The sequence below is a fragment of the Protopterus annectens genome, chromosome 7.part0, assembly GCF_019279795.1.
Source record: "Protopterus annectens isolate FY-2018-M chromosome 7.part0, PAN1.0, whole genome shotgun sequence".
In the NCBI taxonomy this organism is placed as follows: Eukaryota; Metazoa; Chordata; order Ceratodontiformes; family Protopteridae; genus Protopterus; species Protopterus annectens.
This window is the reverse complement of record NC_056739.1, coordinates 701,586,802-701,602,312: the sequence shown is the minus strand read 5'-3', so window position 1 is coordinate 701,602,312 and position 15,511 is coordinate 701,586,802. Positions and strand designations below refer to the sequence as shown.

The 15,511-nt window shown below is 39.7% G+C and overlaps 1 protein-coding gene across 1 annotated transcript in view; it reads right to left on the bottom strand.

The window, feature by feature from the left end:
• Positions 1 to 15,511, bottom strand: part of LOC122806078 — a 329,514-nt gene that overhangs the window by 90,681 nt on the left and 223,322 nt on the right. Inside the window, exon 3 of the mRNA XM_044076316.1 lies at positions 13,116 to 13,222. Within this exon, the coding sequence (XP_043932251.1) occupies positions 13,116 to 13,222 (107 nt within the window). The remainder of the gene's footprint in view (positions 1 to 13,115; positions 13,223 to 15,511) is intronic.

The window sequence follows — 15,511 nt, the reverse complement described above, 5'->3', positions numbered from 1 at the left end:
AATTAACCCAACACAACAGATGTGAAACAGTTGCATAGCAAACAAAACACATGCATAAATGGAACAACAGTAAGTATTGTAACAGCATGCCAGTAACAATGATGGCAACAGGCCGCCTCATTGGTATTTGAACAAGTTATGTTAGCATGCAAACAATTAATTATATGAACAATAATGGAACACATGTCCCAACATTAGGTTTTCTAAAAACATACCCCTAGTATATGAATAATAATTAGTAATGCAGATGAGGGGTGGGGGCGAGAAGAAAAGTCCATTAACAACTGCATAGGCTTCTACTTTTGACAACAGCACTGCTCAATACTGTAGAGGTCTGCCCTCACTTTAGATCTACCTATGGCCTACCTATAACATACCCATATTTGTGAGGTGGGCCATGTAAACGGCCTTTCGCACAATGGTGCCCAGACAGTGGGAAACTGTGAGGTTCCTACCAACCTCAGTGCACAAGTCGCCTCACACCTGACTGCATGCTCATAGTGTGGATGACATCTGCCAAAGCACGGGGAATGATGCCTCTCCTGGCATTCTGTTTGCGGTAATGCTTCCTGCACCAATCAGTAATTGGGTGAGTGCCTCTTGGGGGATGCTGACATCAGTAGGGGAATGTAAGACAGTGGCCAGCTTGCAAGCATCTGTATACCTGGTCAGCCACAGACCACTGCTTTTGTCCTGTACATCAGATACGTATATCTCAAACAGTAGACTTCCCTAGACCGATCCTTAGGGTACACTGTTACGGATGAATCTACTACTAGAGGTGGGTTTCACTACTTTGACTAAGTGGGTGCTATCATTGAGCCAGTTAGCTTCCCATCTGGTGACCTACAGATTGTGCCTAGCTGTGTAGGCATATGTAAACTTCCCACCTAGGGATTAGTGTGAGAAGATTGGGCTAGGTGAAGGTAGGCATTGTTCACCATCTTTCCCCTCATCCCTGTGTTTTTTGACGACTTCAGAGAGGTTAACCAGGTTTAATAGGCCTGATCTCCCTTTGACAATACCATGGTGTGTGGGCACAGGCATTTTGGTGTTGCTGATGTCCCTGTTCATAATGTCCTTGATATTGTCTTACATGTCCTTGCAGAGCAGGCTAGTTAGGCTGATCTGCATAATATTGGCTGGGTGGGTGGTTTGCTCTGTCTTTGTGTATATGGATGACAGTGCTGTCCTATGTGCAGATGGAATGACACCAGTGCTCAGATTTTGATCGGCTACAATGAAGAATGAATTTGAGAGCCCATACTTGTGTTCATGTAGGATGCAGCCAGGGATGGTATCAGGCCTATGGAGACCTCTTTGTGTTCCCTTTGAGAGGGCATTACAGACCTGCTTCCTGATTATGAGAGGAGGGGGGTAGGTGCTGTACATGCACATGTGTACCATTAGGGGGACAGGCAGGTGATGTTTACACTTCACCTGTTTGCAGCCAGTTTTCTATATCTATGCTATATGTATATGTGGTGCTATTGACCACCACTACAAAGCAGATTTGTGTATTGCCTCAGGAATTACAGACACATGTGTGGATGGCCCAGTGATTGGCCTTGGTGGATGAGTTCAATATGCACTCAAAGACAGCCTTAGGGTACATCACCTGTGACCTTATTTGCTTGTGTAGACCAAGGTGAAACTGCTTCCAATGAGGCATATGTTCCTTCTTGGTCCATCCAGCAATTGTTTCCGCCTATTATGGTATTTGTGTATTACTGCTGTCCACCACAGGTGTTTACCATACCTTGAGGGAAATGATGTTGTCCTGTCAAGTATTGCTGAGTCCATACAGCTATGTAGGTGTCCACATAATATTGTGGTATGGGCCTGGACACTGCTGCTAGTTCCAACAAATGGGAAGTTGGCTGTACAGCTACTTCTACCTGCTCTGAGAGGATTTATAGTCATTTGTGTGCAGTTCATTCTGTCTGACACTGTAAAGGGGGGGGGCAGGGGAGATGGTGACCTGAACAGTGATGGCTATGTGGTCAGATATTACCAAGGAGGATGGGACTGTAGGAGTGCTACAGTGGCTACTCATGTTGGTCAGGTCCAGGTACAGGATATTTCCACTTGTCATAGGAGTGTTGATCAGCTGATCCACTGCATTGCCATTGACAAAAACGAGGAATCTATGTGCATTCATTTTCAGGTAGCATAGGTCATGTACACTATGGTTGGGTATTTGAAGTCAACCAGGAGCAGGATAGACGATTGAATCCTGACAGATTCCAGCAGGTCCCAATAGGTGTGTGGGTGTCCATAGTCATGGTTGGAGGCCTGTAGCTAGCTATGATTTGAGTAGGTGTTTTGTAAACTGTTAACTGCACTCGGCATGTCACCCGTGTGTCATACTCCACCTCCTGTGGCTTTGCATGCCTCCATTTGGGTCTAAACGTATGATGGGATGAGTGACCTGGCAAGGTTGGTGCGCTCTTCACAGCTACAAAGCAGGTATCAGTGACTGCACAAACATCATCATCCAACAGGACAAAGTACACTTGGATTGGCATGAGTCTCATGGTAAGACACCTAGCTCCTGTTAGAGTAAGATATCTGCATAAAGGCACACATCAGTGGTGGCCAAAGGCCAGTAAATACTGTCACTTTATGAATCTAGCTGCAACACAAATAGTTGCTAGCAAAGACGGTGTCACATTCATAGGTCTACTCTGCAAGATATGACATCTGACAATCAAATGTATGCTAATATGTTATGACTTCAGTCTTTAATGTGTTGCCAGTGATGTGACAGACAATAGACAACTGTCTGAGGCATTGACTACAAATATGAGGCATAAATGTGGTCAGTCTGCAAAACTCTGGACAGGTGTCATGTATGGGCTTAGTATATTACATACAGTTCAACACACACATCTGTACCTGCTGTGTAGTATGCACATACTCTATATACATCTGTTACATTTGTACGACAAGCATATCTATCAGAGTAGCATTCATAGGTGACATATAAATAATTACAACATCCCAGGTAGCTGGCCTAGCAGTGGCACACTCAGTATTGGACAACAGACACTCCAGTAGTAGTCATACATGAGCTGACCATTGCTGGCGTGACTCAGGGGCCGGAGATGTGCTCCATGTCAATGCAGATAGGGCAGGTAGGAATGGCCATAGGTGCCAGACAGCAGCATGTGAGTCCAGCAGATCTTGTTGTGGCCTAGTGTTTAATGTCCCGTTTGACATCATTGCATCCCCCCTTCTGCATTCCATAACAAGATTACATGACTGACATACCTGTTATAGTCATCAAAGAGTTTCCTCACAACAATGCTAATGGTTAGGTTTGTGTAGTTGCAGTCTGTCTTTGTGTAGATGGGTTGATACCTGTGTTGCACTGGCAGCAGCTTGCCTTTTGTAGGTACTGCTCATGATCAGGTGATGGCCTGTGCACCAATCAGTGTCTCTCACTTGCTACTTGCATCCAGAGCAGCTGTGTTGTCTTTCCATTTGCCAGTGCCATAGCAACACAGTGCTATAATTACTTCCTTCATGTAGGCCTTGCTGCTTTTCCTTGCTTGTGAGGAGGACATTAAGGATATGCGGGGGCTACAGCTTCACAGACAGTAGGTGGGAATACCTCTCAGGACAGAACATATGGAGACAACCCAACAACATTGGAAACAAAGCTCCAGAACTGGGTACAGAATGCAAGTCAGAAGTGCTGTTATACACATAGAGGGTTGCTAGATTAACAGGATTCACCTGGACATGCATTTTCTGTATGACTTGATGTCTGACAGGGATATGTCTCTGACATACCTCTCAACTGTCCTGATGTCCACAGACTGGCCAGAGGTTTGCCTATTATGTTTGGTGTGTTCCTCAGACAATGTCTGTTTTTGTGGAATTGGTAGGATAATGTGAGGATTGTAGTCAGTAACTGTTGACATCCATTGGTGTTTCAGACATCATATCCTTCAGGGATGTTATATTACAATAAAGCCTGTGACACCAGCAACTGTTTCAGTTTATAACACCATTATGTGAGATATGTCCCTCTTTCTGTCCCCCTGTGCACCAGGTATGTCGTGCTTTGCCCAGATGTCTTGCAGTAAGAGGTTCAGAGGTATGTGACGTAATTATTTAGTGAGTGCACTCCAGGTATCATCCCATTGACTTAGCAGACTCCTGGAAGTGGTATGGGCCAGTGGTTATGAGTATGGTCTCACACCCTGGACATTCTGTGGAAATCTCTACATATGAGGGTTATGTATGTCTGACAATTGTGAACAGACTGCCAATATTGTGTAGCAGTGTTATGTGTAGAGGTTTGTTGGGCTGAGTAGGGAGAGTAGCAGATGTGAGTGTCATAGATCCTTTTTCTATCTGACTTTGCATGCTGCTATAGCTGCTTGTGGTCTATCAGGTGTGTATGTTTGTAGGGGCAGACTGAGAAATATCCTGTAACACCTCAGGATTCCCAGTACACTGTGAGTTGGGCCAGAATATGTCATTGTAGTGTGTGACTGGCAATCAGGATATGTTTGTTCAAACAGTCGTTCCACTCGAGAGTTCATTTGAGATACTGGTATGTTGCTGTGACTGTGGTGCAAACAGTTGTGGGTAGACATTTTTGAAGCACTATCTGCTTTACCCTACAGTTCCATCCCATGTATTGCATGATATATTTGGATATACTTGGGTAATTGCCCGGAGCTGATTTGGGGTAGTGTTGTGTTGGTCTTACTGTGGTTCAGAAGGTGCTGGGTGACATGGCTGGCAGCTGTCATGAGTTTTTCCATTCTGTTACTTGACTACAGTCATACCTATCCACTGTCCAGATGTCTAGACACTGTCCAGATACCGGGCTCATATGTTTGGTCTATTGCCCATAAGAGTTGTGGGTTTCTGAGAAATCACTGTAATGATGAGAGCATTGACATCAGTAAATAATGACATTAATTTGTCTTTCAGACCTGGAATCTATCTGGAATTGTATGTTAAAGCAAGCCATGCCACTCTAGCAGACGTCTACACGTATGACTGCCATATTTCAAACATATCATTATTGTTTGCCCTTCATTCCCCCACTTTGTCAGACTTTTTGCAGATGTCTTGCAGTAATAGGTTGGTTATCTATTTCTCTATCTATCTATATATATATATATATATATATATATATATATATATATATATATGAATATATATATATATATATATATATATAGAGAGAGAGAGATGAATATATATATATATATATATATATATATATATATATATATATATATATATATATATATATATATATATGGGTCTACTTTGTTTCACTGAATCTCATTTCACTGAACTTCAGTTAGTATATATGACACTGTGTAGAGTAATGTAAGGCAAGTAAAAGGTATATGCCCTTTTCCCCACTGTAGAGTGATCCTGGAGTGGGTTATGGGGGGGTTATGTTTGAGTACATATTGTCTTCTGGAGAGTGTTAGTCATTGGTGTTGTAACTATGCATGTCTATTGTTTAAAAGTATTGTTTTGAAGTTTTTGGTAAAATACAATATAAAACAAACAAGGTGGGAGACTACGTCCCCCATACACACCCTAACTATATATATATATATATATATATATATATATATATATATATATATATATATATATAAACTCCAGGATTGCACTACAGTGGGGAAAAGGGCATAACCATTTTACTTGCCTTATAGTACTCTATACAGTGCCATATATACTAAGTTCAGTTCAGTGAAATGAGATTCAGTGAAATGAGTTTTCAGTAATTTGTGTTTTCAGCAATGTGGTCAGGATGAAATGAGATTCAGTGAAATGAGATTTAACGAAACAAAGTAGACCCATATATATATATATATATATATATATATATATATATATAGGGTATATATTAGATCACCGAACTCTTAAAAAAGCAAACTGTGATTAATCAACCCTATGTAAGCAATATATATATATATATATATATATATATATATATATATATATATATATATATGTATATATATATATATATATATATATATATATATATATATATATATATATATATATATATATTGGTATCTATATATTGGTATCTATATATACATATATATGTATATAACAGTACTACGTATATATAATTCCCCCTTTATGTTAAATGCCTGTTGTGCATGATATGTTTGTAAAAAAATTACAAATTTCTACAGCTCAGATGGTGTAGAGGTAGGTTGTTATTGTAGAGCACAAGGTCCTGGGTTCCAGAATTGGAAGTGATGACTTTTTTCGTTAATGTTAAATGACCATAATGAATGATATGTTTGTAATGGCATTACAGATATTCACAGCTCAGATGCTATAGTGGTATGTTGCTGGGATTGCATATCTGAAATAGTGTAGTGGTATGCTGCTGGGATTGTAGTGCACAGCATCCTGGTTTCAAGACATGCCAGGGCTGATTATTTTGTTGCCAAGCAGTACAAGGACTGATGAAGACAGAGTGATTAAGGCACTTTTAAGCAGTTGTAAGCTGATTTGCATGGTTTTGCGTGGAGCTAAGCGATGCTAACAGACGGTTAAGCCCAGTTATCTTTGCTTAGCACCGCTTACTCCCGCTTACACCTGCACTCATTTTCATTAAAGAAGGAAGGTGATGAAATGGAGGCAAGCAGGGGTAAAACATTAGGAAAAGCAGCTAGGGATGTGCAGAATTGGTGTAGGAAAGTACCATAGCTCTACATTTTTCTGCAGCAACCGCTGTGAATAATGTATAGAATTTGGAATTTACAGCCTCACACCACACAGGAATGGGTGTCGGTGACAGACATTTGCAGAATAATCTGTGGGTTGATTGATTAGTTTCACTGTAGATGCGGGTGAAATATAGAGCTATGTATGGGGCAATGTTTTGGGGTTTTTTTTGCGGGACAGATGCCTTTTTTTAAGGTGAGAGTGGGATTTTGGGGAAGGGCTGTAGGTATGTTTGGGGAGGTAGGTTGGGTAGAATAGTTTGCATTTGCACATAGATGAGACAGACAAGACAGCAGACAGGGGTGGTATATGACACATGATGGGGGTAAAAACCTTTGACAGGGAGCGTGGTTGGGAATCCAAAGCCCATTACCCCCAAATGGATACAGTGGGACTGAGGTCCCCATCCATGGGCAGTCACCACTTCTCCTTCACAACCACGAAGGTGGCTGTGCTGGGGGCTGGACAGGAGGAGTGACCTGCCTCTCGAGGTGGGCCAGGCAGCCCTCAATCTGGTGCAGCTGCCCTCCTAACTCTTCTTAGATGGCACTGCATGCCAAACCCTTGAACTGACTGTAGGTGACAGGTTCCTGTTCGTGCTGGCTCCCATGAGAGGGATGGGCCCTGTCACTGAGGCAGTTCCACCTGAAATTGGTGCAGGACCAACAAACAATGAAGTCCCGGGTTGGGTCTCAGACATGCTGGGGCCCAGTGCCACAACCAGATGAGGCAGGACAGGTGGACCCACCAGGATCTGCCTTCCTAAATGTGCTACTGTGTTAAGGTTTACAGAATATGTTGGTTAGTCATGCACAGCACATTTCAAGATTAGTTATAACAGCATGTGTAGGTGTTCCAATTAACCCCATAAAACATATTTGAAACAGTTGCATAGTAAACAGAACACATGCATAAATGGAACAATAGCATGTATCGTAACAGCATGCCAGTAACATTGACAGCAACAGGTCAGCAACAATGGTATTTGAACAAGGTATGTTAACAAGCAACCAATCAAATATATGAACAATAATAGAACACAAGTCCCATCATTAGGTTTGGATAACAACATACTCATAGTATATGAATAATAATTATTGTTTTAGATGAGGGTGGGGGGAGAGACAAAACTTCTCAATACTCTATGGGTCTGCCTTCACTTTACATCTACCTATGGCACATAGCTTCTGTAGCACAAACATACCTATTAAACTGTCAGCCTGGAATGGTATGGGTCAAACGGTGACAACTCAGGGTACATGACTAGAGGGGATTCGTACATGTCAGGGTTACATATCTGGCACAGAAGGGGTACCCTGAACTGCTGTTATGTGAGTGTGCTACTGACATACTTCAACTTGTTTCCTATCTGTGTCCAGGGTTATTGGCAGGAATGACCACTAGCCGTGACAGCATGATACTTGAGAGACCTGTATCAGGAAGAGTGCATGTTCTATGTACCTATCCTGCCATCATTTGCAGGCATGTGGTGGGCCAGTTGAACAGTTGTACACAGCTTATTAGTATACCCTTCATACAACTGCTACCAACATTTCCTTACCTGTAAAACCTGTGGAGAAAATATCTGTTAATGCTACCTGATTGTTTTTACATTTATTCCTGATTCTTTGTGTGTAGATATGCATACATCTTAGTACCACTCCCTGGATTCAAATGGTGTCTGGGTGTGCAAAATTAACAAATAAGCGATTTTTCATCACACTGAGCTACTGGGGAACTGCTGTTTCTTGTTTCACTGGTTTCTGCTTAATAGTGTCTTGCTTATACAGTCTGAACTTGTAATCCTGTGATGCATGTATGACAGATAGTTAGTGTACTGTGCATTAATCCTTTGGATTACTACAATCTGGAAAACAAAGGTTGACACAAGGCAATGCTGGATGGAACATACTTTGATACCTTACACATTACTATTCAGGTTTCAGAGCTTAGTGCAGTATATATTTCACATTCCATTTATATCATGTTTTACAGCTCCACCATCTACAGTTTTTCTTAACAGCTGGTTCACAGAACTACCTCGGTTAATGTATGCTGTCACAGCCATATCTGCTGTGAAGTACCTGTATACATTCTATATGTCTGTAACAAACATACCAGAGTAAACACAACAGTTTTTGGATGGGATCTTTATTACACATCAATATTAGTCAGACAAACTTTTTTTTATTTATTCAGTAACAGTATGCCTACTAGCAGTAAACAATGTGCTCATTCTTAGCTATTTGCACAATATACTGCAAAATAGATTTGTACTCACTAGCCTGACGGCGCAGCCTCAGCAGTCTGTTGGCATGGGCTTTAACATTACTAGACCTCTCTGCTGCAGCTGTAGGGAAGAAAAACAAACATTATGTATACCTGTCTATTACATTCTCAGGCTAGTATTTGCTACAAACTACTTGATAGGAATACTTGCTCAGTACTGCAGCATTCCATGCCTGAGCATCTTAGATCCACTGGGCCAAGAGCACCCCCTTCCTCTGCTTTAGGCCAGCATAGTGGTGCTATACCTGCTCACCAGCCTCTGGGATGCCAGTAGCACTGGTGAGATCACATGCAAGATGGTCCCAGGCCTACACTTTGTATTGTGAGCCCTGGTACTGGCCCTGCAGCAGTCTCTCATTATGGTTTTCTACAAGGAGTCCAGCTATGACCCTGGAATCCTGAATACTCAAGTGCTGCACCCGAAAAGTGCGCTCCTTCACCTACACCAGCCATAGTGCCTGCCCAGATGAACTATAACAGGTTCTGGCTGTATTCCTGCCTGCACCATTTAAATAGAGCAATACTGCCACCCTTTGCTGTCATTGGACCATTTTGAAGGTGTTAAGCTCTGTTAAGCAATGCACAAATCTAGTAAGCTGAGTTGAACAGTGCTTAAAAGGGTGTATGTTGTTCACTGTTTAATAGTGCACAAATCTGCTTAGCTGAGCTGCCTGCTGCTTAGCATTCAAGTCTAAACAATGCTTAAACCTGCTGAGCATAGCTCAGCATTGCTAACCATTGCTCACTTTTCATTTTTTAAAAATATCAGAATAATGACTTCATTTAGTAAGTGTATATGATTTACTTTACATGACATCCCTCATTGTGCTTTCATTACATTAGCAAGGGGTGTGACTATACTGTGTGGGACACTTGTGCATAATGGGTGGTTTCACATGTTATATGCAATCACACTTCCATTTTACACCAGCTACATTACCCAGTTGACAAAAATCAATTACTACATAATTTAAGATGAAAATAACAATTTTAACACTGCTTTCCTGTGTAACAATAAATTTCCTGTTTTGTTGCTCTAACCATGAATGCCTGCATGTAAAACTGGGACTCAAACCACTACACTATCTCTGTTTGGGCATTTTAGCTGAATATTTTTATTTATCTCCCATGGGATGTTTAAGCAATGCCGAGTAGAGGGCCATAACATGCACACCCACTCAGCTATGTTTAAACATTCTTTAGTATGGAAAATATATATATATATATATATATATATATATATATATATATATATATTATTTCTGGCCTTCTACATCTTTCTTGCTCTAGGAGGTTGACAGATATGTGAGGCAGTCATCTGGGCATTCTGCAGAAACCTGTACAATTAATGGCTATGGCTGAAAGGCACTTTTACAATGCAATACTGACAAATATGAGGCAACATCAATGTCCTAAGAGGTGACAAGGCAGAGGACTTTACTGTTCTGTCAAGTAAATAAGCTTATTCTGGGTTGACAATCAGAGTATTCATATATATCCATATCTGTGAGCTGTCAAAATCCATTGAAAGCTGTGTATGTTTGCAGGGATAATTGCAGGAATACTTAAGATGTGTTTATATTAAAGGAGAACCACAGCCATAGACTAAAAAAATGTTTATTTCATCATGGTTTGGTGTTTTCTACATTTTACCACTACTCTGGGACTATTTACAGGTTTTTAAATATTTTAAATATTTGTATATGTAATTTGAGTCTGACCACATAGGGTCTGGGATCTTGAACTAATTCTGATTGTTTAGTCTGCCTCTAGGTATCCCACAATGCAATGCTTCTCTGTAAAACGTTACATCACACAGGCATCTTTCGTCCTAAAGCTCCTGTCACTGCATTTATTTTATATGCATACACTGCTGTCTTTCAGTCAGTTTTAAATATCATTTCATACCGTTCAATGACTACTTAAAACAGAAACAGTGCAAATGCCACAGAACAGACTTTCAAAGTGCTTTTTACTGCTTTTTCTTTTTAGAATGGCTAAACTGCAGTTTTTTTGTGAAGAGAGTTGTACTACTTTGACTCATCTCCCATCCCCCTTCATGCCTAACTTCCCTAGCTGTCAAAGTGCTAAGGGTAATTTTAACTGTTACCTGCTGTGATTGACAGCTAACATCAGGAGACTTAACTCATTTACTGTTTCCTTGTTCTAGCCTTTACTTTCTGTATGGGTAGGGGAAGGACCGGGGAGCTGTGACATCATAGCATGGGTCAGTTTTGGAACTGTCATGGTAATGTCAGTTTGGGGAGAAAATTGTGTAGAAACTACATGTATTCAGTGGTCTTGATGGCATCAATGAATTGGACACTTTTCCAGGGTGGGATAAAAGTTTTTTGACCACCACAATACAGTAAGGTACTGTTCTAGTAGAGAGAAACAGTCAATTTAAAATATTTTAAATTCTGTGTTGTTGTTTATTCATAGTAGGGACACTCAATAGGGAGAAAACAGACAGAGAAGTTGAGCATTTAATAACATAATCCTGCTGTTGTCCTTTAAGGATTGATAAAAGCATTTTGTAACATTGTTTACTGTGAAAGTGCTAGCCAGATGATAAGAGTAAAGAGAACAATCAAGGAACACTTTTACTGGAACACAGGCAGACTGATGGCTAATATGTTTGATATGCATTGTCATGCAAATAAGACAAAGTAGCTGTTTTTGCAAGGTGAGAAATGTGATACTCTTGCTAGCTGGGGGTGTGGATATGGGAGGAGTAACCTGAGCAGAAACTGAAGCAGATCAGAGAGAAGTGTTCTAAATAAAGAGTGTTATCGCATCAACTAGTTGATACTTCTGTAAGCTTTTTATACAATGTATGAGACATCATTAGAAAGCACATTTGTAAGAGGCACTGCACAGCTGTAAAGGATTTTTACTGCAACCTCTGAATATTAGCTATGGAATTCTGTTGTGACAGCCCAGCCATGGTAATTATAATCTCATTAGCTGAGCATTTGAGGGAAGGCTTAGCTTTAGAAGAAACAGATTCTCATCGGGATGTCTGCCTCCAGGAGGGCATTCAGGGTTATAAACACAATAAAATTACTAGCAACTGCATTGATCTGGTACATACAGGTTTGCAATGAGCTGAATTTAAGAAAAAGTAAAAAAAAATGTCTTATCATTTGTTCCCGTAGTGGTCCTTTAAAAGCCATAACTATATCAACTTGCTTTTGTTGTCCTTGAGATAGGCTTTATACCTTCCACATACTGCTTATTTATAGTATGACACATTATTTCCCCATAAGCATTTCCTGGTGAGGCACTTAGTGAGGTAATCTGAATAGCCACAGGATCCATGTTTCAGTAAAGTGCAAGCTCATTATTGAATGCTGTAATCACTAAATTTAGGAACATGGTAGTACTAAACTTGAAATGTTGCAATTACCAGCATATGCTCCTATATAAAAAAATGTAAAATTGCAGGAAGTTTGCAGACATATTGCATGTCTCTGTGACTGTTCATGATCCCAAAAGGCACATTGTCAAGCTAAGGGCGAATGTCCCCTACCCTAAATAATGTTTCCTACACCAGGACCCAGTGGAGATCTCTTTGGGAAATGTCAGGAGTGGCAGATCAGGGAAACTGCACAGAGGTGGTCTCTATCTCCTTTTAAGTATCATTGCCCACTTCCCGAAGTGATGAGATTCCACAATATAAACAGCTGTGCTTTATCAGACGAAGCATACATACCCCTTTTTGTAGTACTTCTAGACCTGAAACTGTACAGTCTCCCACAATACCTGTTTTAAACTTATAGTGTACCAAAAGAGAGTTGACAACTATGGAGTTAGGTTTTCCTTTAAACTATTCTCAAGCACTTGCTATGCGTTGTGTTCTATGGGTCATTTATTTAGAGAGTTAATTAGTGCTTTCATGTGCTTTCTTGATGTGTAAGGATTGCAGTGAGTCAGACCCAATGACCACTGTAAGTAGAAGTCCGCATTCTAATAAATATAGATCTATTCTGATGTATCAGTGAACATTGTACATATTGCTGCACATTATTAGTTGCTCATTTTATACAACTAACCAGTCACAAATTAAATAACAAAAGCATAATACTTACCTGTTTTTAAATGGTATACTATTCGCTTAACCCAGCCATAATTAGATTTTCCACAAATACATGTGTACTCCATTTTGTCCAGACATCTTACTCTATTCAGCTGAAACCTGCATAGTAAAGATGAAACATAGCTATTAAGACATCAGTTATGATTGAAAAAAGTATAAAATATAAATATTATTTCAGATGAGTTTTTCTTATCTACATACTTTCACAAATGAGTTATTTTCATTGATGGATTTTTTGCTCAGATTTTCACAAATACAATCATATCAGATTTTTTCTGATCTGAAGAAGTCTAATAGTTAAAGACAAAAGTGCTTATATCAGATTTTATTATTATTCCAGACATATTTCTCGTATCAAAATGTTTGCTGTTTAAGACTGTCTTGTCAAAGCTTGACCTACCTCACTGTCACCCCACCATTCTGTTTTACCAATATAACAAATTAAATGAAGGCACTATACAAAAATATTTAAGCCCCATTTCATCCCAACACCCCTAACCTACATATGTCTACTGACTCTGATGTGCAACCAAGTTGGTAGAAAGGAAAATAGTTTGTTACCATTTCTCTACGTGGATGTGATGTAGGAAGCAGTATATTTGCAGACTGTGGTGTGGTGTGATATGGTGTGGTGGTGAAGCCCCCACATTAGTGGGAGAAATCATCTATAAAAACATTAACACTGAGCCACAATGAGGCAGGAACTGCCTCATGCTGATTGACAGCTGTTTGAGTCTTCCTATAGACTATTCCGTATGTCAGAAGTGTTAAGTATATACAAATCATGGAGGCCAATTTATCTTAAAAGACTGTAGAATGTCATTTCTGACAACGACCTTGCACAACAATGCCCACCATGTCTTTGACAAACAAATAAGCCTTCTTAACACTAAGTTGCTTAAAAAGTCCTTGCCTGAACTTCAAAGGCCTCTTAGACAAAGGTTTGGTGAACTGATCACTCAATATCATATTAACTGCAAAAAGAAAAATCCATGATATCCCTCAAAGTCTCAGAAAACCCAGTATGCAACCCATACTGGATCAAAAACAAACCAAGCAGAAACTTTGCAGTGTGGAGGATGTGAAGGTCACTCCTTGAAATATGTTATGCATCTAGTTCATTAATAAAATTAGAACTTTAAAATACATATTACAGAATAATAAAATAGTAGGTAATCCACAGCTGACTTAAAAATGGAATATCCTTTATTGAAACATACAAATCAGATCCTAGCTGAGTATAATGACATTAAAGGCATTCATTAATTTATATATAATCAGATTATTTGGAGCAAGGAAGTGGTTACAGAGGGTGGTTCTGTTAAAGGACAACAATGGGATTCTATTATTAAATGCTCAACTTCTCTGTCTTTTTCTCCCTATTTACTGTCCCTGCTATGAATAAACAAAACTATAGCATTTAAAATATTTTAAATTGACTGTTTCTCTCCACTATAACAATACCTTACTGTACTGTGGTGGTTTCACTTTCAAAAAACTTTTGTCCTACCCTTGCTGCAGTCTCCAATTCACTGATGTCATCAAGGCCACTGAACAAATGTAGTTTTCTGACCATTTCCCTCCCCAAACTGACATCACCACTACTGTCCTAAAAACTCACCCATGCTGTGATGTCACAGCTCCATGATCTTTCCTCTGCCCATAAAGAAATTAAACGCTAGAACAAGGAAACTGTATATGAGTCAAGTCTCCTGCATTGAGCTGTCAATCACAGTAGGTAACAGCTCAAATTACTCTTAGCACTTTGACAGCTAGGGAAGTTGAGTGTGAAGGGGGATAAGAGATGAGTCAAACTAGTAAAATTCAGGCTTCACAAAAGGCTGCAGTTTAGCCATTCTAAAAAGAGGCAGCAGTAAAAAGCAATTTGAAAGTCTATTCTATGGCATTTGCACTGTTTGTGTTTTAAGTAGTCACTGAACAGCATGAAATTCTACTTAAAACTAACGGACTGAAAGACAGCAGTGCATGCATGTAAAATCAATGAAGTGACAGGAGCTTTAGGAAGAACAAAGCCTGTGTGGTGTAATTTTTGCACACAAGCACTACATTGTAGGATACCTAGAGGCAGACTAAACAATCAAAATTACTTCAAGATGCCAGACCCCATGTGGTCAGACTGAGAAATTATGTATAAAAATATTTAAATACTTGTAAATAGTCCCAGAGTGGTGTTAAAATGTAGGAAACACCAAACTATGATGAAATAAACGTGTTTTTGAGTCTGTGGGTGTGGCTCTCCTTTAAGAGCAATAAAAACATTAAACTCATTCCTTTAACCAAGTCTTCCTTCCCCCTTAATACCATAGTGTAAACTGAGTTTGTGCTACCTTACAAATGAAACCTAAATGCTATAAATAAATTAGAATA